The sequence below is a fragment of the Macrotis lagotis genome, chromosome 1 (assembly GCF_037893015.1).
Source record: "Macrotis lagotis isolate mMagLag1 chromosome 1, bilby.v1.9.chrom.fasta, whole genome shotgun sequence".
Lineage (NCBI taxonomy): Eukaryota > Metazoa > Chordata > Mammalia > Peramelemorphia > Peramelidae > Macrotis > Macrotis lagotis.
This window is the reverse complement of record NC_133658.1, coordinates 546,413,149-546,436,128: the sequence shown is the minus strand read 5'-3', so window position 1 is coordinate 546,436,128 and position 22,980 is coordinate 546,413,149. Positions and strand designations below refer to the sequence as shown.

Genomic DNA, 22,980 nt, shown 5'->3' with positions numbered 1-22,980 from the left:
GGCTTTTCCCTGGATATGTTTTTTCTACTATTTCTTAAAAGTGATTATTCCATACATATCCTACAATTTGGTTAGTCCGCAGTTGTCCAAAAGACAATTTCTCATGCACATCATTGATGAGAAATAGCAAGTTGTACCCCTCTTCTACATTAGTGTATGTCTTTTACATTCTCTTTTCATTTTCCTCTTAAACCCCATGGAAGGACCCCTGCCATGACCTCCATTTTTTTAATTTAAACTTTGAAATTTAAACTTTAAATTAAACTTTAATTTAAACTTTAAACTTTGAAAATATTAAGGTACTAAAGAGGTACTGGTTTCTTTCTTCTTGTTAGAATGGTAATATTAAATAATATTAAATAATTAGATTTCAAATGTTACAAAAAAGTGACACCAAATTCCATTTTTACAATGAATATACAGGTGAATATTGAAAAAGCTCATTTTCCCCCAAATCATAGCATAATAAATATCAGAGAAGGTATATACAAAGGAGGACATAAAAGAAAAACAATACACACTGAAGGAGTTCTCTCATTGAGAGTGAGATAATTCAGCTAAACCAAGAAAGTTCTAGATGTCTCCTCTGAAGTCTCTAGGCTAGCAAATTGATCACAGGATCATGAAAAAAATGATCACAGTTGCTCTTGTGACTTCCCAGAATCTTTTCCTTCAACAACTTGATGTGGAATTGACTTCCTCCATCATTCCTCTAAAAGTTGGAAACCAACTGACTCAATCTTGAAGAGCCCCTAAAAAGACTTGAAACTTGAAGGATCTCAAAGAGGACTGAAGAAGGCTGCCCTTTCCAACTCTGTCCCACCCATCACTCAGGGTAGGACATCCATCTCTACCAAGAAGGAAAGAATTCCATGCCAGCTTTGGAACAGGGGTCATATATAGAGAAATATTAATTGCTCATGGGTAAGCTGAGCCAATATAATACAAATGACAATATTATTTAAATAGCTTATTTATTTAATGCCACACTAATAAAAATATCAAAGGATTATATAGTAGGAAAATAATAAAAAAAATCCATCTATAAGAACAAAACAAAATGTAAGGACATCAATGGTATTAATGGAATAAAGTGGGAAAGAAGGGAACCTAGTAGTGCCAACTCTCACATCCCTCACATTATATAAAATACAATGCAGGTACAGGATATACAGAAGGAAGAAAAGAAGAATAATCTGTGAATTATCTACTATATGCCAGGCCCTCCAAACCATTGAGTTCTTCTTGGTTTTCCAAGTCTACATATATATATATATATATATATATATATATATATATATATATATATATATATATATATATATACTGTATCTGCAATAGATTACCACTGGCTATCCTAATGTGTATTAAGATACACCAAGTCTTTCCTCTAGCCTAGAACTGAACTCTTCTGAATGGGTTGGTTTCTCCTATTAGAATAGAAGCTCTTTGAGAGCAGAGATTGACTCAATTTGTCTCAATTTCCTCATATGTAAAATGAGCTGGAAAAGGAAACAGCAAACCACTTCAGTATCTTTGCCAAGAAAATTCCAAATGGGGTCACAAAAAGTAGGACACAACTAAAACAACTGAACAACAGCATCTTGACTCTGAAGGATAAATGAAGTTTGATGAAAAGCAATCTCATTTCTAATTATAAAAAGATTTTTAAATCCTTAGAATAAAATAATATTTTAAGTTTTTCATTCTAAATTTTTATTAGTTTTTTTCTTCTACCTGCATTACCAAAGGGAAAACAGTTCTTAAAAAAAAGAAGGTAGAATGGTGAAACTTCAGGGGTGAAAAAAGGTGTTAGAAAAACGATAGATGAACAGAAGCAATTCCATTAATTTATATATGTATGTGTAATTGTATGGACATATACACATGTTTTGAGGTTTTAATGTGGGATCACTGATCTTCAGAATCTCTTCCAGCTCATATCTTTGATCCTATCCTAAATGCTAAGAAGGATCTCATCTTTTGCTTTCTCTTCATTCTTTCCTTTCCCTTCCCATTTTCTTTCCCTTCCCCCCTCCCTCCTTTCTTGGTCATGTCACAACAATACATGTTATTGTTCAATCATTTTTCAGTGGTGTCTATGCTTCATGAACCCATTTGGGTTTTCTTTGCAAAGGTACTAGAGTGGTTTGCATTTCATTTTCCAGCTCATTATATAGATAAGGAACTGAGGGTTTAAGTGACTTGCCCAGGATTACATAGGTTGTAAGGTTCTGAGGCCAGATTTGAACCCCCAGATTTTTCCTGCTTTGCCATCTACTGTCCATGTTATATTTATGGATATATATTCAGTTGCTGAAGACCCAGAAAAAAGTTCTCACTACTCAAGTCCTTGATAGACTCAATTGGTTTTATGTCAGAAATGTCTAACATGGTATTAGTCAAAATGATATTGAAAAAAAAGTCATCATCATCATTACTCTGCTACTGTACCCTAAGATAATTAGGATCTTTCCTTCTGATCTGCAGGTAAAACCTCTTATATGTCATTTCCACCCCAACAGAATTATGAGCTTCTTGAAAATAGGGCAGTTTTACTTTTTTCTTTGTGTTCCCCTACAGATAATAAGTTCTTGCTAAATATTTGTTACTCATTCTTAGCTATTTATTCCCTCCACTCCCCATTAGCTTATGGGTTTCATGAAAAACACATCTATATCCTATCTATTTTCTCTCTAGTTTCTAGCACAGTTTCTCATATGTGAATTTTCATCCAAAGCTATGATTTCATTGATTCAGACTATCGGGTTCTGAAACTCTTCATAATCCAGGTCAGTAACATGTTTCTAGCAGAATCTTAAGAGAGTTCCCTGGGGTCCTGAGGTGATTATTGACTAGCAGTGGTTGGATTTGAATCCCGCTTTCCCCGAACTCAAGGGTGACACTGTCTACTCTACAATAACTGCCTCTTTTGTACAAACACTTAATAAGTGCTTCCTGATCATAATAAAAGTCATCTGGAATGTCAAGACTATCAAGGGAATCGATGAAAAAAAAGTGAAGGAAAGTGACCTGGCCATACAATCTGGTAGTGACTGAGAAAGACAGTATTAGATCAGTGCAATAGATTAATTATACAATGCAAACTAGTAAATGACCAAAGTAATTTTGATAAACACAAAGAACTAAGCTTTCAGGATATGAATTCATTTTTTTAAGGCTTGAGGTGGCTGTTTTATTTAAACATTTATTTTTTCAACTCATTACATATCATATTTATTTGGTATTTGCTTTTGGAATTTGATTCTACTCCAGGTGGATCACACCAATCACTCAGTTGATAAATGTGGCAGCAAGGACTTGAGCTCAAATCTGAGAGAAAAAGACAGTCACAGAGACAGAGAAATACAGAGACAGAGACAGAAAACAGATGAGACAGGGGTAGGGGTGGGGGAAGGGTCTAGATGTACAAAAATTCTCTTTGTGGAGGTAAAGAATTAGAAATTGAGGGCATACTCGTCAATTAAGAAATAGTTGAACAAGTTGTGGCATATGATTGTGATGAAACACCATTATACTATAAAAAAATGACATGGATGCTTTAAAAAACCACCTGGAAAGACTTAAATGAACTGATACAAAATGAAGTGAGCAGAACCAGGGAAGCACTGTACACAGTACAACAATATTATATGATGATCAACTGTGCATGATGATCAATACGCTGATCCAAGAAAATTCTGAAAGATTTATGGTGAAAAATGTCAGAGAAAGAACTGGTGACATGTGAATGAAGACTAAAGCATACTTTAAAAATCTATTCTCTTTCAAGCATGCCTAATATGGAAATATGTTTTGTATGGTTGCACATATTAACCTATATCAAAATACTTGCCGTTTCAAGGTGGGAGGAGGGAAGACAGGATAAAGGGAATTTGAAAGTCAAAATTCTAAAAAGATAAATGTTCAAAATTATTTTTATATGTAATTGGAAAAATAAAATAGTTTTTAAAATCATTTTTTCTAACTTTCTGAGCAGAAAAGTTCAAATCAAAATTATTTTCTAACCCTAACACCATTATTTTCTTCAGAAAAGGATTCAGTCCCATATTCTTGTGCATTCTTTTTGCTTTTGACTCTTGGCTACAGAAAATTCTTTTCTTCATTTAAAAGTTAAAATATTGAAAATGATATAAATTATCCAAATCCCTTATAGTACTTCTAAGGAAGAGCTGGAGTTTTTACATGACTAATGAACTTTACTTAAATAATGTTAATAACTAGCATTTATTTGATAATTAAAGCTTTATAAATATAGTAGATGTATATATTATCTCATATTTCATATGATTCTCATAACCATTCTATTAGATAGGTGCTATCATATCCTCATTTTACAAATGAAAAAACTGAGGCTTAGAGAAGTTAACTGACTTGCTCAAAGTTATATACAGGCTTTGTACTCATGTTCTTTAACCATTTTATTCTCTCTGCCACTTATCCAGATAAGCTGCCTTAGCAGCTCTCTGCCTCAGTAGTTTAGCTGCAAATTTATATATAGCTATGGAGAGATAAATATAGATAGGTAGATAGATTATAAAAAGATATGTGTGCTCACACACACACACACACACACACACACACACATATATATATATACACATGCACATGTATATACCTCTATATTCAATACCACATAATATGTGTGTGCACATGTATGTACACATATTTGATATATATGTATTTATATCTAAATCTATATTTACAGGGGATGGGATATTCAGTCAATCAGAAATCAAGATGATTACTAATTCAGACTTTATTTAGCTTAGTGATTGAACAGTAACAAATTCTTGAAAAATCATTTTCTTATTCTATTACACTCTCTTCTCCCAGTTTTTGAAAAGGCTCCTTCTAACTATTTTAGCTAGATTCTAAGCTGTCTCAGAAAATCTCCAATGGACCAGAGATATCAGCATCTGAGCCTGGAGGCAATGGTACTTAGAATTCCCATAAAATCAGCTAGCTGGATGAAGAGCCAAAGTTGTTAGTCTGACAGCCCTGCCTGTTCATCAAGTTAAAAAAAAAAGGAGAGATGAAAAAGACCTATTAAATAATCATGTCCATTCCAGAATCTTTGCCAGAGCATTCCTCTTGTGAGTGCTTAGGACAGTCTGGTTTTAAATGACTCTAGTAATGTATCTTTCAAAACTTTCTGCAAACTATTATAACTCTTATTTGGAGTGGGCACCCTGTATTTCTTTGATCATTTTTAATCCCACTAAATCCTTATTATATATAATATTAGTCTCTTGGTTTTGCATACTGAAATCTTTCTCCTGAAAAATAATTTAATGTTTTCAAAGAGTCAATATAAGGTTCCATTCACCTGAATATTTAAAGAATTTAAAGTTTCTCTGAAAAGCAGTCTGGGGAAGTAGATATCAGGGTAACCTTAAAACCACAAAGATCTGGGTTCATGTCCTGACTCTGATCCATACTAGCTGTGAGCACATGGACAAATAACTTTGTCTTTCAGTGCCCCAGAAGATGCATAATTCTCCTACCTTTGAAATCCCAGGTCCAGTCTCTCTTTCTCCCCATGTCTAGTCCCTTTCCCCTTCCAAGAAAAAAAAAAGTGAATATAGAATAGAAATTTGAGACTATCTTAAAGGATCAAGCTATGTCAAATTATGCAGTGTATTTTCTTTAATCAAAGAAAATAGGAAAACTAACATGAAAACAATTATTTCAAATCAAATGATCTTTATTTATTTGAAATAAGTTTTCTTTAAAGTACATTTGAAGATATAGGAGAGATAGTATTAAATTATAGTAAATTATTTTAAAAAATCTTGTGGCAATTAACATGATGTCTTCTAATTTTATAGTTTGAGACCTTCTTGCTATTAAGTCATTCATGTTCTCATATCTCATGACATTGGGACTGAGAGGGAGTGAAACGCTCTCCCATTTCTACCCATAATGAGAATTGACTTAATTTAGTAGTAGAAAAACAGACATTTTTAGAATGGTGAGCCTCCAATGAATGGAATTACTTTTTTCCTCCACAAAAATTCAGATTTCTTTTAGTATTTCCTCCTCCTCTGGATTTCAAAAACAGTTGGTGACATTTTGAAAATTACCTAGGATTTTTTTTCCCCTTTGACTTAAAGTAAACTGATCCCCAGTTCCACTTGTAATTCTGTGAGACTGCAAGAGACAGACAGGCAATAATAGCAGAGGTTAGAAAGTTATACACCAGAGGGGAGTGTGATGTTGATAATTTTTTATGCTGTTGTGCCTAATTTTTTTTTAAGTGGAAGAGTGTGATGTCATTCTGTCTCCTCCCCCTGTGAAGTAAGCTCATGCCTAACTTTTTCAGCCTCTGTCACTGGGAGAGCAGTTCACTTAAATGCAGCTCCAGTAAGCTGTATGATACCCACCAGCATCACTGTCACTGTGACTTTGGGTTTGTAACCATGATCTCCAGCTTGGTCTATCTACTTCTCTGTGGAAATATTGCCCTAACCCTGGGAAATGCACAGAAATTGCCAAAAGGCAAGTAGCTCTAACTGTGTTGTATTTTTTTCTTCTGTTTTTAATATAACTTGTTGGAATACATTCGTTTTTCAAGTGTTGAGACTAAATCTGCTCTGCGGTATTAAATAAGGAAATTGGTATGCAGTGCAGATGAAATCCAGGTTTGGGAGGAATTTATTTTAAACTGATTTTGCTTCTAATTCTGTACTAATATATTCTATTACCAATGACTTGATTATTGCCATAAAAAAAGTCAAAGGACAGTCTTCTTTCAATAAGTTTATCAGGTATTCCTGAACTGTTAAAGTTTAGTTTTAGACAACTGTAATATGTAGAGCGATCCAGATTAGGACATTTTAATCCTATTAAAGAAGAAAGTCTGTGTGTGTGTGTGTGTGTGTGTGTGTGTGTGTGTGTGTGTGTGTGTGTGTGTGTTTTCTTTTCACTATTTCCTTACTAGTTTGGGAATTAATAGTAGTTCATTATCCTTAAACTTGTATTCTCCTGAGGAAAAATGGGTGCTTGGATGACTTCTGCCTATATACCTGTTAAATGGAGGGTTAAAAGAATTCTAGGCATGAAATACCAAAAATGGGTCATGTGCACATTTGTTTGGACGGAGTTTGGAAGAAGGTTTGCAGGACTTAAAAGGACACTCCCCCTTTGTCTTCTTGCTAAATTGAACTGGTGTCAGTGTTGGTATTTTGTTTATACATGTTACCAGCAGAAGAATATTGAAATATTTCTAAATTTAGGCTCTTGAAACAACCTAAGCCCATAAGCTTTAAAATCTGGGGTTCATTTTCTGCCCCTGTCAAGAGCCTGTCAAGGTGGTGTGAACAGTCCTTCATAATGTTGATTGTCTCAGTGGATTTATAGTCTGTAAAGTCATTTTATGGGCTTCACAGTACTACATTCAGCAGAATCAGAAAAAAGAGACTGTCACTTAATATTGAAATGTTGAGTAGGGCAAATGCTCAAAGTGATTATGCCACTATCTGCCCAGGACAGCAGAATAGAAGGTATCTCCAGCTCAGAAGCCTCCAATGTCTTTTCCAATGTCTTCTAGATGTCTTTTCCTCCAAATTTTTGCTCTGACTCGTTCTATCAATCAGGAAATCTTGAATTCAGAATATGGATGCTGAAGGGTTTTGTGTGTCTGCAAAACCAAATAATAAAGCTAAGTCTGTTCAAATGTGATTGTTTAACTCATTTACAGAAATGATGACACTACACACATATCATATCCTCCTACCAGGAATGTCATGCCTTAATAATTTAAAATGTTAATTCTTAAGTATGTGCCATAGACATTCTGACATAATTAATGCCATTTCATTGTATATACAGACATAGCATTTTTTTCTGGGAAACAGCTTTCTCAGTTTACACATGGTTTTATTTTACTTTTTTATTCAGTATGATGGAATAACAGCCATAACCATGTTACTGCAGATTTCTGACAATGGCCAAGACATTTTTTTTAGGTTTTTGCAAGGCAGTGGGGTTAAGTGGTTTGCCCAAGGCCACAGTTAGGTAACTGTTAAGTGTTTGAGACAGGATTTGAACTCTGGTACCCCTGACTCCAGGGCCAGTGCTCTATCCACTGCGCTACCTAGCCTCCCCGATGCCAAGAAATTTAATTATTATGTTGCAATCACTGGATGAAATCTCTTGACATGATTTTCCTTTTCCAGTAAAATTGAAAAAAAAATGTCATTCAAGATAAAGGATGCAATCCTCTTCATACTACTCATAATAGCTAGCATTTATATAATGCCTTACAGTTTGCTTGTTTTATCCTCACAACAATCCTAGGGGTCAAATATTATTATCTCCATTCAACAGAAGAGGAAAGTGAGGCCAACAGAATTGAAGGGACTTGCTCAGAGTCATGTAGATAGTACGTTTCTGAGGCAGAATTTAAATTCAGCTCTTCTTGGTTTCAGATCCATTACTCTATCCACTGAGTCATCTAGCAGTCATATATAAAATACATTTACCTAAATAGCACATATTTACATATAATCTATACAATATAGACATATTTGGATAAATAATATTATATATACATATACATATACATATACATATATATATATATATATATATATATATATATATATATATATATATTTCCTTAGCTTTTCACCTATAGCTTCTATATTTGGTTAAGAACAGAGAAATGATTCTCTAACATAGATTCTTCTTATTTTGGAAATGTTCAAGTGATGTGGATTTTTGTTTTCCTTTCTTTCCTTTAAAGTTCAGTTTAAAAGAATTTGAAGTGCCTGCACAAGGACCAACAGTATTCAAGGCACTGGGTTACAGGTGCTCATACACTAAATTTGTGAACTTGTTTACTCTGCACTGCAATCTAAGTGCTCCCCCCCCTTCATAGAATAAACTCTAGTCTAAAATATATTATTGCCTTAATTTTTAAATTGTCCCCAAAAATCTAATCCCATATTGTGGATTGCAAAACCAAATCATTGAGAGATATAAATAAGCATCACCTGTGGTCCCCCCCACAAAAGTCCCACTCTGATGTCTTGTTATTATATAAAGATAGTCCTGTTTCTTGAAGGTCCTACTGGTGCCAGACTTTGAAAGATTTGTAATGGAAGCCAGGTAATGTGACCACTCTGAGGATTAGTCTGAGGATAAATCCAGAGTCTTCTGAGTAATAGCCATCTTTAACAAAATGTTTTAGAATTCACAAAGTGCAATACGAGTATTATTTCATTTTAGCCTCACAGCAACTTTGTCATATGTGTGTGTGTATGTGTTGGAATTTGATTCTACTCCAGGTGGATCACACCAATCACTCAGTTGATAAATGTGGCAGCAAGGACTTGAGCTCAAATCTGAGAGAAAAAGAATTCACAAAGTGCAATACGAGTATTATTTCATTTTAGCCTCACAGCAACTTTGTCATATGTGTGTGTGTATGTGTGATCAATACGCTGATCCAAGAAAATTCTGAAAGATTTATGGTGAAAAATGTCAGAGAAAGAACTGGTGACATGTGAATGAAGACTAAAGCATACTTTAAAAATCTTTTCTCTTTCAAGCATGCCTAATATGGAAATATGTTTTGTAACCTATATCAAAATACTTGCCGTTTCAAGGTGGGAGGAGGGAAGACAGGATAAAGGGAATTTGAAAGTCAAAATTCTAAAAAGATAAATGTTCAAAATTATTTTTATATGTAATTGGAAAAATAAAATAGTTTTTAAAATCATTTTTTCTAACTTTCTGAGCAGAAAAGTTCAAATCAAAATTATTTTCTAACCCTAACACCATTATTTTCTTCAGAAAAGGATTCAGTCCCATATTCTTGTGCATTCTTTTTGCTTTTGACTCTTGGCTACAGAAAATTCTTTTCTTCATTTAAAAGTTAAAATATTGAAAATGATATAAATTATCCAAATCCCTTATAGTACTTCTAAGGAAGAGCTGGAGTTTTTACATGACTAATGAACTTTACTTAAATAATGTTAATAACTAGCATTTATTTGATAATTAAAGCTTTATAAATATAGTAGATGTATATATTATCTCATATTTCATATGATTCTCATAACCATTCTATTAGATAGGTGCTATCATATCCTCATTTTACAAATGAAAAAACTGAGGCTTAGAGAAGTTAACTGACTTGCTCAAAGTTATATACAGGCTTTGTACTCATGTTCTTTAACCATTTTATTCTCTCTGCCACTTATCCAGATAAGCTGCCTTAGCAGCTCTCTGCCTCAGTAGTTTAGCTGCAAATTTATATATAGCTATGGAGAGATAAATATAGATAGGTAGATAGATTATAAAAAGATATGTGTGCTCACACACACACACACACACACACACACACATATATATATATATATACATATATACACATGCACATGTATATACCTCTATATTCAATACCACATAATATGTGTGTGCACATGTATGTACACATATTTGATATATATGTATTTATATCTAAATCTATATTTACAGGGGATGGGATATTCAGTCAATCAGAAATCAAGATGATTACTAATTCAGACTTTATTTAGCTTAGTGATTGAACAGTAACAAATTCTTGAAAAATCATTTTCTTATTCTATTACACTCTCTTCTCCCAGTTTTTGAAAAGGCTCCTTCTAACTATTTTAGCTAGATTCTAAGCTGTCTCAGAAAATCTCCAATGGACCAGAGATATCAGCATCTGAGCCTGGAGGCAATGGTACTTAGAATTCCCATAAAATCAGCCAGCTGGATGAAGAGCCAAAGTTGTTAGTCTGACAGCCCTGCCTGTTCATCAAGTTAAAAAAAAAAAGGAGAGATGAAAAAGACCTATTAAATAATCATGTCCATTCCAGAATCTTTGCCAGAGCATTCCTCTTGTGAGTGCTTAGGACAGTCTGGTTTTAAATGACTCTAGTAATGTATCTTTCAAAACTTTCTGCAAACTATTATAACTCTTATTTGGAGTGGGCACCCTGTATTTCTTTGATCATTTTTAATCCCACTAAATCCTTATTATATATAATATTAGTCTCTTGGTTTTGCATACTGAAATCTTTCTCCTGAAAAATAATTTAATGTTTTCAAAGAGTCAATATAAGGTTCCATTCACCTGAATATTTAAAGAATTTAAAGTTTCTCTGAAAAGCAGTCTGGGGAAGTAGATATCAGGGTAACCTTAAAACCACAAAGATCTGGGTTCATGTCCTGACTCTGATCCATACTAGCTGTGAGCACATGGACAAATAACTTTGTCTTTCAGTGCCCCAGAAGATGCATAATTCTCCTACCTTTGAAATCCCAGGTCCAGTCTCTCTCTCTCCCCATGTCTAGTCCCTCTCCCCTTCCAAGAAAAAAAAAAGTGAATATAGAATAGAAATTTGAGACTATCTTAAAGGATCAAGCTATGTCAAATTATGCAGTGTATTTTCTTTAATCAAAGAAAATAGGAAAACTAACATGAAAACAATTATTTCAAATCAAATGATCTTTATTTATTTGAAATAAGTTTTCTTTAAAGTACATTTGAAGATATAGGAGAGATAGTATTAAATTATAGTAAATTATTTTAAAAAATCTTGTGGCAATTAACAGGATGTCTTCTAATTTTATAGTTTGAGACCTTCTTGCTATTAAGTCATTCATGTTCTCATATCTCATGACATTGGGACTGAGAGGGAGTGAAACGCTCTCCCATTTCTACCCATAATGAGAATTGACTTAATTTAGTAGTAGAAAAACAGACATTTTTAGAATGGTGAGCCTCCAATGAATGGAATTAAACTTTTTTCCTCCACAGAAATTCAGATTTCTTTTAGTATTTCCTCCTCCTCTGGATTTCAAAAACAGTTGGTGACATTTTGAAAATTACCTAGGATTTTTTTTCCCCTTTGACTTAAAGTAAACTGATCCCCAGTTCCACTTGTAATTCTGTGAGACTGCAAGAGACAGACAGGCAATAATAGCAGAGGTTAGAAAGTTATACACCAGAGGGGAGTGTGATGTTGATAATTTTTTATGCTGTTGTGCCTAATTTTTTTTTAAGTGGAAGAGTGTGATGTCATTCTGTCTCCTCCCCCTGTGAAGTAAGCTCATGCCTAACTTTTGCAGCCTCTGTCACTGGGAGAGCAGTTCACTTAAATGCAGCTCCAGTAAGCTGTATGATACCCACCAGCATCACTGTCACTGTGACTTTGGGTTTGTAACCATGATCTCCAGCTTGGTCTATCTACTTCTCTGTGGAAATATTGCCCTAACCCTGGGAAATGCACAGAAATTGCCAAAAGGCAAGTAGCTCTAACTGTGTTGTATTTTTTTCTTCTGTTTTTAATATAACTTGTTGGAATACATTCGTTTTTCAAGTGTTGAGACTAAATCTGCTCTGCGGTATTAAATAAGGAAATTGGTATGCAGTGCAGATGAAATCCAGGTTTGGGAGGAATTTATTTTAAACTGATTTTGCTTCTAATTCTGTACTAATATATTCTATTACCAATGACTTGATTATTGCCATAAAAAAAGTCAAAGGACAGTCTTCTTTCAATAAGTTTATCAGGTACAGTTGCTCTTGTGACTTCCCAGAATCTTTTCCTTCAACAACTTGATGTGGAATTGACTTCCTCCATCATTCCTCTAAAAGTTGGAAACCAACTGACTCAATCTTGAAGAGCCCCTAAAAAGACTTGAAACTTGAAGGATCTCAAAGAGGACTGAAGAAGGCTGCCCTTTCCAACTCTGTCCCACCCATCACTCAGGGTAGGACATCCATCTCTACCAAGAAGGAAAGAATTCCATGCCAGCTTTGGAACAGGGGTCATATATAGAGAAATATTAATTGCTCATGGGTAAGCTGAGCCAATATAATACAAATGACAATATTATTTAAATAGCTTACTTATTTAATGCCACACTAATAAAAATATCAAAGGATTATATAGTAGGAAAATAATAAAAAAAATCCATCTATAAGAACAAAACAAAATGTAAGGACATCAATGGTATTAATGGAATAAAGTGGGAAAGAAGGGAACCTAGTAGTGCCAACTCTCACATCCCTCACATTATATAAAATACAATGCAGGTACAGGATATACAGAAGGAAGAAAAGAAGAATAATCTATACTGTATCTGCAATAGATTACCACTGGCTATCCTAATGTGTATTAAGATACACCAAGTCTTTCCTCTAGCCTAGAACTGAACTCTTCTGAATGGGTTGGTTTCTCCTATTAGAGTAGAAGCTCTTTGAGAGCAGAGATTGACTCAATTTGTCTCAATTTCCTCATATGTAAAATGAGCTGGAAAAGGAAACAGCAAACCACTTCAGTATCTTTGCCAAGAAAATTCCAAATGGGGTCACAAAAAGTAGGACACAACTAAAACAACTGAACAACAGCATCTTGACTCTGAAGGATAAATGAAGTTTGATGAAAAGCAATCTCATTTCTAATTATAAAAAGATTTTTAAATCCTTAGAATAAAATAATATTTTAAGTTTTTCATTCTAAATTTTTATTAGTTTTTTTCTTCTACCTGCATTACCAAAGGGAAAACAATTCTTAAAAAAAAAGAAGGTAGAATGGTGAAACTTCAGGGGTGAAAAAAGTTGTTAGAAAAACAATAGATGAACAGAAGCAATTCCATTAATTTATATATGTATGTGTAATTGTATGGACATATACACATGTTTTGAGGTTTTAATGTGGGATCACTGATCTTCAGAATCTCTTCCAGCTCATATCTTTGATCCTATCCTAAATGCTAAGAAGGATCTCATCTTTTGCTTTCTCTTCATTCTTTCCTTTCCCTTCCCATTTTCTTTCCCTTCCCCCCTCCCTCCTTTCTTGGTCATGTCACAACAATACATGTTATTGTTCAATCATTTTTCAGTGGTGTCTATGCTTCATGAACCCATTTGGGTTTTCTTTGCAAAGGTACTAGAGTGGTTTGCATTTCATTTTCCAGCTCATTATATAGATAAGGAACTGAGGGTTTAAGTGACTTGCCCAGGATTACATAGGTTGTAAGGTTCTGAGGCCAGATTTGAACCCCCAGATTTTTCCTGCTTTGCCATCTACTGTCCATGTTATATTTATGGACATATCTTCAGTTGCTGAAGACCCAGAAAAAAGTTCTCACTACTCAAGTCCTTGATAGAATCAATTGGTTTTATGTCAGAAATGTCTAACATGGTATTAGTCAAAATGATATTGAAAAAAAGTCATCATCATCATCATTACTCTGCTACTGTACCCTAAGATAATTAGGATCTTTCCTTCTGATCTGCAGGTAAAACCTCTTATATGTCATTTCCACCCCAACAGAATTGTGAGCTTCTTGAAAATAGGGCAGTTTTACTTTTTTCTTTGTGTTCCCCTACAGATAATAAGTGCTTGCTAAATATTTGTTACTCATTCTTAGCTATTTATTCCCTCCACTCCCCATTAGCTTATGGGTTTCATGAAAAACACATCTATATCCTATCTATTTTCTCTCTAGTTTCTAGCACAGTTTCTTATATGTGAATTTTCATCCAAAGCTATGATTTCATTGATTCAGACTATCAGGTTCTGAAACTCTTCATAATCCAGGTCAGTAACATGTTTCTAGCAGAATCTTAAGAGAGTTCCCTGGGGTCCTGAGGTGATTATTGACTAGCAGTGGTTGGATTTGAATCCCGCTTTCCCCGAACTCAAGGGTGACACTGTCTACTCTACAATAACTGCCTCTTTTGTACAAACACTTAATAAGTGCTTCCTGATCATAATAAAAGTCATCTGGAATGTCAAGACTATCAAGGGAATCGATGAAAAAAAAGTGAAGGAAAGTGACCTGGCCATACAATCTGGTAGTGACTGAGAAAGACAGTATTAGATCAGTGCAATAGATTAATTATACAATGCAAACTAGTAAATGACCAAAGTAATTTTGATAAACACAAAGAACTAAGCTTTCAGGATATGAATTCATTTTTTTTAAGGCTTGAGGTGGCTGTTTTATTTAAACATTTATTTTTTCAACTCATTACATATCATATTTATTTGGTATTTGCTTTTGGAATTTGATTCTACTCCAGGTGGATCACACCAATCACTCAGTTGATAAATGTGGCAGCAAGGACTTGAGCTCAAATCTGAGAGAAAAAGACAGTCACAGAGACAGAGAAATACAGAGACAGAGACAGAAACAGATGAGACAGGGGTAGGGGTGGGGGAAGGGTCTAGATGTACAAAAATTCTCTTTGTGGAGGTAAAGAATTAGAAATTGAGGGCATACTCGTCAATTAAGAAATAGTTGAACAAGTTGTGGCATATGATTGTGATGAAACACCATTATACTATAAAAAATGACATGGATGCTTTAAAAAACCACCTGGAAAGACTTAAATGAACTGATACAAAATGAAGTGAGCAGAACCAGGGAAGCACTGTACACAGTACAACAATATTATATGATGATCAACTGTGCATGATGATCAATACGCTGATCCAAGAAAATTCTGAAAGATTTATGGTGAAAAATGTCAGAGAAAGAACTGGTGACATGTGAATGAAGACTAAAGCATACTTTAAAAATCTTTTCTCTTTCAAGCATGCCTAATATGGAAATATGTTTTGTAACCTATATCAAAATACTTGCCGTTTCAAGGTGGGAGGAGGGAAGACAGGATAAAGGGAATTTGAAAGTCAAAATTCTAAAAAGATAAATGTTCAAAATTATTTTTATATGTAATTGGAAAAATAAAATAGTTTTTAAAATCATTTTTTCTAACTTTCTGAGCAGAAAAGTTCAAATCAAAATTATTTTCTAACCCTAACACCATTATTTTCTTCAGAAAAGGATTCAGTCCCATATTCTTGTGCATTCTTTTTGCTTTTGACTCTTGGCTACAGAAAATTCTTTTCTTCATTTAAAAGTTAAAATATTGAAAATGATATAAATTATCCAAATCCCTTATAGTACTTCTAAGGAAGAGCTGGAGTTTTTACATGACTAATGAACTTTACTTAAATAATGTTAATAACTAGCATTTATTTGATAATTAAAGCTTTATAAATATAGTAGATGTATATATTATCTCATATTTCATATGATTCTCATAACCATTCTATTAGATAGGTGCTATCATATCCTCATTTTACAAATGAAAAAACTGAGGCTTAGAGAAGTTAACTGACTTGCTCAAAGTTATATACAGGCTTTGTACTCATGTTCTTTAACCATTTTATTCTCTCTGCCACTTATCCAGATAAGCTGCCTTAGCAGCTCTCTGCCTCAGTAGTTTAGCTGCAAATTTATATATAGCTATGGAGAGATAAATATAGATAGGTAGATAGATTATAAAAAGATATGTGTGCTCACACACACACACACACACACACACACACATATATATATATATATACATATATACACATGCACATGTATATACCTCTATATTCAATACCACATAATATGTGTGTGCACATGTATGTACACATATTTGATATATATGTATTTATATCTAAATCTATATTTACAGGGGATGGGATATTCAGTCAATCAGAAATCAAGATGATTACTAATTCAGACTTTATTTAGCTTAGTGATTGAACAGTAACAAATTCTTGAAAAATCATTTTCTTATTCTATTACACTCTCTTCTCCCAGTTTTTGAAAAGGCTCCTTCTAACTATTTTAGCTAGATTCTAAGCTGTCTCAGAAAATCTCCAATGGACCAGAGATATCAGCATCTGAGCCTGGAGGCAATGGTACTTAGAATTCCCATAAAATCAGCCAGCTGGATGAAGAGCCAAAGTTGTTAGTCTGACAGCCCTGCCTGTTCATCAAGTTAAAAAAAAAAAGGAGAGATGAAAAAGACCTATTAAATAATCATGTCCATTCCAGAATCTTTGCCAGAGCATTCCTCTTGTGAGTGCTTAGGACAGTCTGGTTTTAAATGACTCTAGTAATGTATCTTTCAAAACTTTCTGCAAACTATTATAACTCTTATTTGGAGTGGGCACCCTGTATTTCTTTGATCATTTTTAATCCCACTAAATCCTTATTATATATAATATTAGTCTCTTGGTTTTGCATACTGAAATCTTTCTCCTGAAAAATAATTTAATGTTTTCAAAGAGTCAATATAAGGTTCCATTCACCTGAATATTTAAAGAATTTAAAGTTTCTCTGAAAAGCAGTCTGGGGAAGTAGATATCAGGGTAACCTTAAAACCACAAAGATCTGGGTTCATGTCCTGACTCTGATCCATACTAGCTGTGAGCACATGGACAAATAACTTTGTCTTTCAGTGCCCCAGAAGATGCATAATTCTCCTACCTTTGAAATCCCAGGTCCAGTCTCTCTCTCTCCCCATGTCTAGTCCCTCTCCCCTTCCAAGAAAAAAAAAAGTGAATATAGAATAGAAATTTGAGACTATCTTAAAGGATCAAGCTATGTCAAATTATGCAGTGTATTTTCTTTAATCAAAGAAAATAGGAAAACTAACATGAAAACAATTATTTCAAATCAAATGATCTTTATTTATTTGAAATAAGTTTTCTTTAAAGTACATTTGAAGATATAGGAGAGATAGTATTAAATTATAGTAAATTATTTTAAAAAATCTTGTGGCAATTAACAGGATGTCTTCTAATTTTATAGTTTGAGACCTTCTTGCTATTAAGTCATTCATGTTCTCATATCTCATGACATTGGGACTGAGAGGGAGTGAAACGCTCTCCCATTTCTACCCATAATGAGAATTGACTTAATTTAGTAGTAGAAAAACAGACATTTTTAGAATGGTGAGCCTCCAATGAATGGAATTAAACTTTTTTCCTCCACAGAAATTCAGATTTCTTTTAGTATTTCCTCCTCCTCTGGATTTCAAAAACAGTTGGTGACATTTTGAAAATTACCTAGGATTTTTTTTTCCCCTTTGACTTAAAGTAAACTGATCCCCAGTTCCACTTGTAATTCTGTGAGACTGCAAGAGACAGACAGGCAATAATAGCAGAGGTTAGAAAGTTATACACCAGAGGGGAGTGTGATGTTGATAATTTTTTATGCTGTTGTGCCTAATTTTTTTTTAAGTGGAAGAGTGTGATGTCATTCTGTCTCCTCCCCCTGTGAAGTAAGCTCATGCCTAACTTTTGCAGCCTCTGTCACTGGGAGAGCAGTTCACTTAAATGCAGCTCCAGTAAGCTGTATGATACCCACCAGCATCACTGTCACTGTGACTTTGGGTTTGTAACCATGATCTCCAGCTTGGTCTATCTACTTCTCTGTGGAAATATTGCCCTAACCCTGGGAAATGCACAGAAATTGCCAAAAGGCAAGTAGCTCTAACTGTGTTGTATTTTTTTCTTCTGTTTTTAATATAACTTGTTGGAATACATTCGTTTTTCAAGTGTTGAGACTAAATCTGCTCTGCGGTATTAAATAAGGAAATTGGTATGCAGTGCAGATGAAATCCAGGTTTGGGAGGAATTTATTTTAAACTGATTTTGCTTCTAATTCTGTACTAATATATTCTATTACCAATGACTTGATTATTGCCATAAAAAAAGTCAAAGGACAGTCTTCTTTCAATAAGTTTATCAGGTATTCCTGAACTGTTAAAGTTTAGTTTTAGACAACTGTAATATGTAGAGCGATCCAGATTAGGACATTTTAATCCTATTAAAGAAGAAAGTCTGTGTGTGTGTGTGTGTGTGTGTGTGTGTGTGTGTGTGTGTGTGTGTGTGTGTGTGTTTTCTTTTCACTATTTCCTTACTAGTTTGGGAATTAATAGTAGTTCATTATCCTTAAACTTGTATTCTCCTGAGGAAAAATGGGTGCTTGAATGACTTCTGCCTATATACCTGTTAAATGGAGGGTTAAAAGAATTCTAGGCATGAAATACCAAAAATGGGTCATGTGCACATTTGTTTGGACGGAGTTTGGAAGAAGGTTTGCAGGACTTAAAAGGACACTCCCCCTTTGTCTTCTTGCTAAATTGAACTGGTGTCAGTGTTGGTATTTTGTTTATACATGTTACCAGCAGAAGAATATTGAAATATTTCTAAATTTAGGCTCTTGAAACAACCTAAGCCCATAAGCTTTAAAATCTGGGGTTCATTTTCTGCCCCTGTCAAGAGCCTGTCAAGGTGGTGTGAACAGTCCTTCATAATGTTGATTGTCTCAGTGGATTTATAGTCTGTAAAGTCATTTTATGGGCTTCACAGTACTACATTCAGCAGAATCAGAAAAAAGAGACTGTCACTTAATATTGAAATGTTGAGTAGGGCAAATGCTCAAAGTGATTATGCCACTATCTGCCCAGGACAGCAGAATAGAAGGTATCTCCAGCTCAGAAGCCTCCAGTGTCTTTTCCAATGTCTTCTAGATGTCTTTTCCCCCAAATTTTTGCTCTGACTCGTTCTATCAATCAGGAAATCTTGAATTCAGAATATGGATGCTGAAGGGTTTTGTGTGTCTGCAAAACCAAATAATAAAGCTAAGTCTGTTCAAATGTGATTGTTTAACTCATTTACAGAAATGATGACACTACACACATATCATATCCTCCTACCAGGAATGTCATGCCTTAATAATTTAAAATGTTAATTCTTAAGTATGTGCCATAGACATTCTGACATAATTAATGCCATTTCATTGTATATACAGACATAGCATTTTTTTCTGGGAAACAGCTTTCTCAGTTTACACATGGTTTTATTTTACTTTTTTATTCAGTATGATGGAATAACAGCCATAACCATGTTACTGCAGATTTCTGACAATGGCCAAGACATTTTTTTTTAGGTTTTTGCAAGGCAGTGGGGTTAAGTGGTTTGCCCAAGGCCACAGTTAGGTAACTGTTAAGTGTTTGAGACAGGATTTGAACTCTGGTACTCCTGACTCCAGGGCCAGTGCTCTATCCACTGCACTACCTAGCCTCCCCGATGCCAAGAAATTTAATTATTATGTTGCAATCACTGGATGAAATCTCTTGACATGATTTTCCTTTTCCAGTAAAATTGAAAAAAAAATGTCATTCAAGATAAAGGATGCAATCCTCTTCATACTACTCATAATAGCTAGCATTTATATAATGCCTTACAGTTTGCTTGTTTTATCCTCACAACAATCCTAGGGGTCAAATATTATTATCTCCATTCAACAGAAGAGGAAAGTGAGGCCAACAGAATTGAAGGGACTTGCTCAGAGTCATGTAGATAGTACGTTTCTGAGGCAGAATTTAAATTCAGCTCTTCTTGGTTTCAGATCCATTACTCTATCCACTGAGTCATCTAGCAGTCATATATAAAATACATTTACCTAAATAGCACATATTTACATATAATCTATACAATATAGACATATTTGGATAAATAATATTATATATATATACATATACATATATATATATATATATTTCCTTAGCTTTTCACCTATAGCTTCTATTTTTGGTTAAGAACAGAGAAATGATTCTCTAACATAGATTCTTCTTATTTTGGAAATGTTCAAGTGATGTGGATTTTTGTTTTCCTTTCTTTCCTTTAAAGTTCAGTTTAAAAGAATTTGAAGTGCCTGCACAAGGACCAACAGTATTCAAGGCACTGGGTTACAGGTGCTCATACACTAAATTTGTGAACTTGTTTACTCTGCACTGCAATCTAAGTGCTCCCCCCCCCTTCATAGAATAAACTCTAGTCTAAAATATATTATTGCCTTAATTTTTAAATTGTCCCCAAAAATCTAATCCCATATTGTGGATTGCAAAACCAAATCACTGAGAGATATAAATAAGCATCACCTGTGGTCCCCCCCACAAAAGTCCCACTCTGATGTCTTGTTATTATATAAAGATAGTCCTGTTTCTTGAAGGTCCTACTGGTGCCAGACTTTGAAAGATTTGTAATGGAAGCCAGGTAATGTGACCACTCTGAGGATTAGTCTGAGGATAAATCCAGAGTCTTCTGAGTAATAGCCATCTTTAACAAAATGTTTTAGAATTCACAAAGTGCAATACGAGTATTATTTCATTTTAGCCTCACAGCAACTTTGTCATATGTGTGTGTGTATGTGTGTGTGTGTGTGTGTGATTATTCCCATTTTATAAAGAAAAAACAGAGGTTAAGAGAGAAATCGGTGTTTTGTTCAGGGTGATGTCTAATAAGAGACCAAGTCAGGATTCAAACTGAGGTTTTCCTGATTGCAGATTCCACACTTCATCTACTTTGCCATACATGCCTTGGTAGTTCTTAGCAAGGTGAAAAGGTTTCCAATGTAGATCAAGTGATAGGATTAATTTCTGAGGACCAGTTAAGGTCAGAGAGTCTCTTTACTAATTTAACAGAAGGGGGATGATTCATTAATTTATTTATTTTTGCAATTGTGTCTCTCTTAAAGACCATTAAATTCTCTGGGATCATTATCTATGTTAGATGAGAAAGCACCCTTTAATTGTGAAATTACAGAATCTTAAAATATTGATGTAGATATTTGACATCATTTTCAAAAGGCAATTCAAATGACTCTTTGCTGGATGCTGGACAAAACATGTTTGGAGAATTGGTAGTGTGGTAGAAATGAGATTGTGGATTTAGAACTGTGGACAAATCTTTCTACCTCTTCAGGCTTCAGCTTGAGTTTGATCTACAAGATCTTTTCTGGCTCTAAATCTATGGTCAGAGTCAACAAAAGTGCTTGCCCTTTGAGAACCTAGGTAATAGATAATAGTTTGAATATTATAGATAATAATAATTTGAAAGAACTGAAGTTACTAGAAAGTATTATAATAATTAAAGATTGAATTATTGAAATACATTAGGATAGTGTGGAAGAAATCAAGAGTCAGACAACAGAGATTCAAATTCTAGATTTTTTGCTTATGGTGTTAAGGCAAGTCATTTAATCTCCCTGGGCCCCAAATTCTATATTGAATGGAGGATTGGGATTAAATTACCCCCCAGCTCTTACTCTGTCAACCTATAATTCTACAGTTGGAGCCAAAAGAGGATTAAGTACCTACTTGGTACTTGGAGAGGTGAGTGTAGGGGACAGTTATGAAGATTTCATGAATAAATAGAATTAATTCCAAAATAGATAGATGCCATTCTTCTCATTCATTAGCCAGCTAGGTCCTTGAATGCCAAGCTTATATGATTCCCCTCAGGGCTTATTTCTTGTCAAGATTTCATCCAAGCTACTTACATTTCATAGAGAGATATTGCCAAATTCAATTTTTTTCAGGACAACATAGGCATCTCATTGTAGAATGTCTGTGAGAATTATCTATTGTTATAATTTATCTAAAACAACCATCTTTATTCTTTCCACTCTAGCTCCAAGTTAAATGGGGAGGAGATACAAGACACATTTATTCTTGGCATCACAATATGAAACTTCTTTTGCTTAGCAAAAAAAATAGTTTAAAGAAAAGAGTTTAAAATTGGTCACGGGAACATCATAGAGAAAAAGGGAATGAATAAAAGAACAAAATAGGAAGTCAATTACTTAAGTCACCTTTTTTTAAAACTACTTTATATAAGTTGAAATCTTATAGAAGGCAAATGTTAACATTTTAAGGCTGTTTTTTTCATTATTAATAAGAAGTGGATGGGTGAAGGATGGAGAGACAGATCTGTGATTCTTCCTTCCAATGATATTGGCCATTAGCAATTTGTTTTTAGAGTTTCCTGGGACACTAAAGTGTTCATTAACTTGTACATCATCTTATGATTACTATATATTATAAGCGGCTCTTGAATTCAGATCTCTCTGATTCTAAGACTGGACCTTTATCAGGCTATGGGTAGATTTGGGGGGGGGGGTGAAGAGGACACAACTCATTACCTTGTGGATAGTCTTATGTAGAACCTCTCCAACTTTAGCTAGAATGGTCCTCTGACAAATGTACAGCTTGACTCCCAATCTGTACTTCAAGTCTTGCCAGAATTTGCTCTATCTTCCCTTAGTGTCTACTGGTCA

The 22,980-nt window shown here is 34.2% G+C and overlaps 1 protein-coding gene across 11 annotated transcripts in view; it reads left to right on the top strand.

Moving 5' to 3' along the window:
- The first annotated feature begins 18,149 nt into the window (after positions 1–18,149).
- ABI3BP (ABI family member 3 binding protein) overlaps positions 18,150–22,980 on the top strand; it is a 278,236-nt gene continuing 273,405 nt past the window's right edge. For all 11 annotated transcript variants that reach the window (XM_074214347.1, XM_074214345.1, XM_074214338.1 and 8 more), the window contains exon 1: positions 18,150–18,337. In XM_074214347.1, coding sequence (XP_074070448.1) covers positions 18,259–18,337 — 79 coding nt within the window. In that variant the 5' untranslated portion in view covers positions 18,150–18,258. The remainder of the gene's footprint in view (positions 18,338–22,980) is intronic.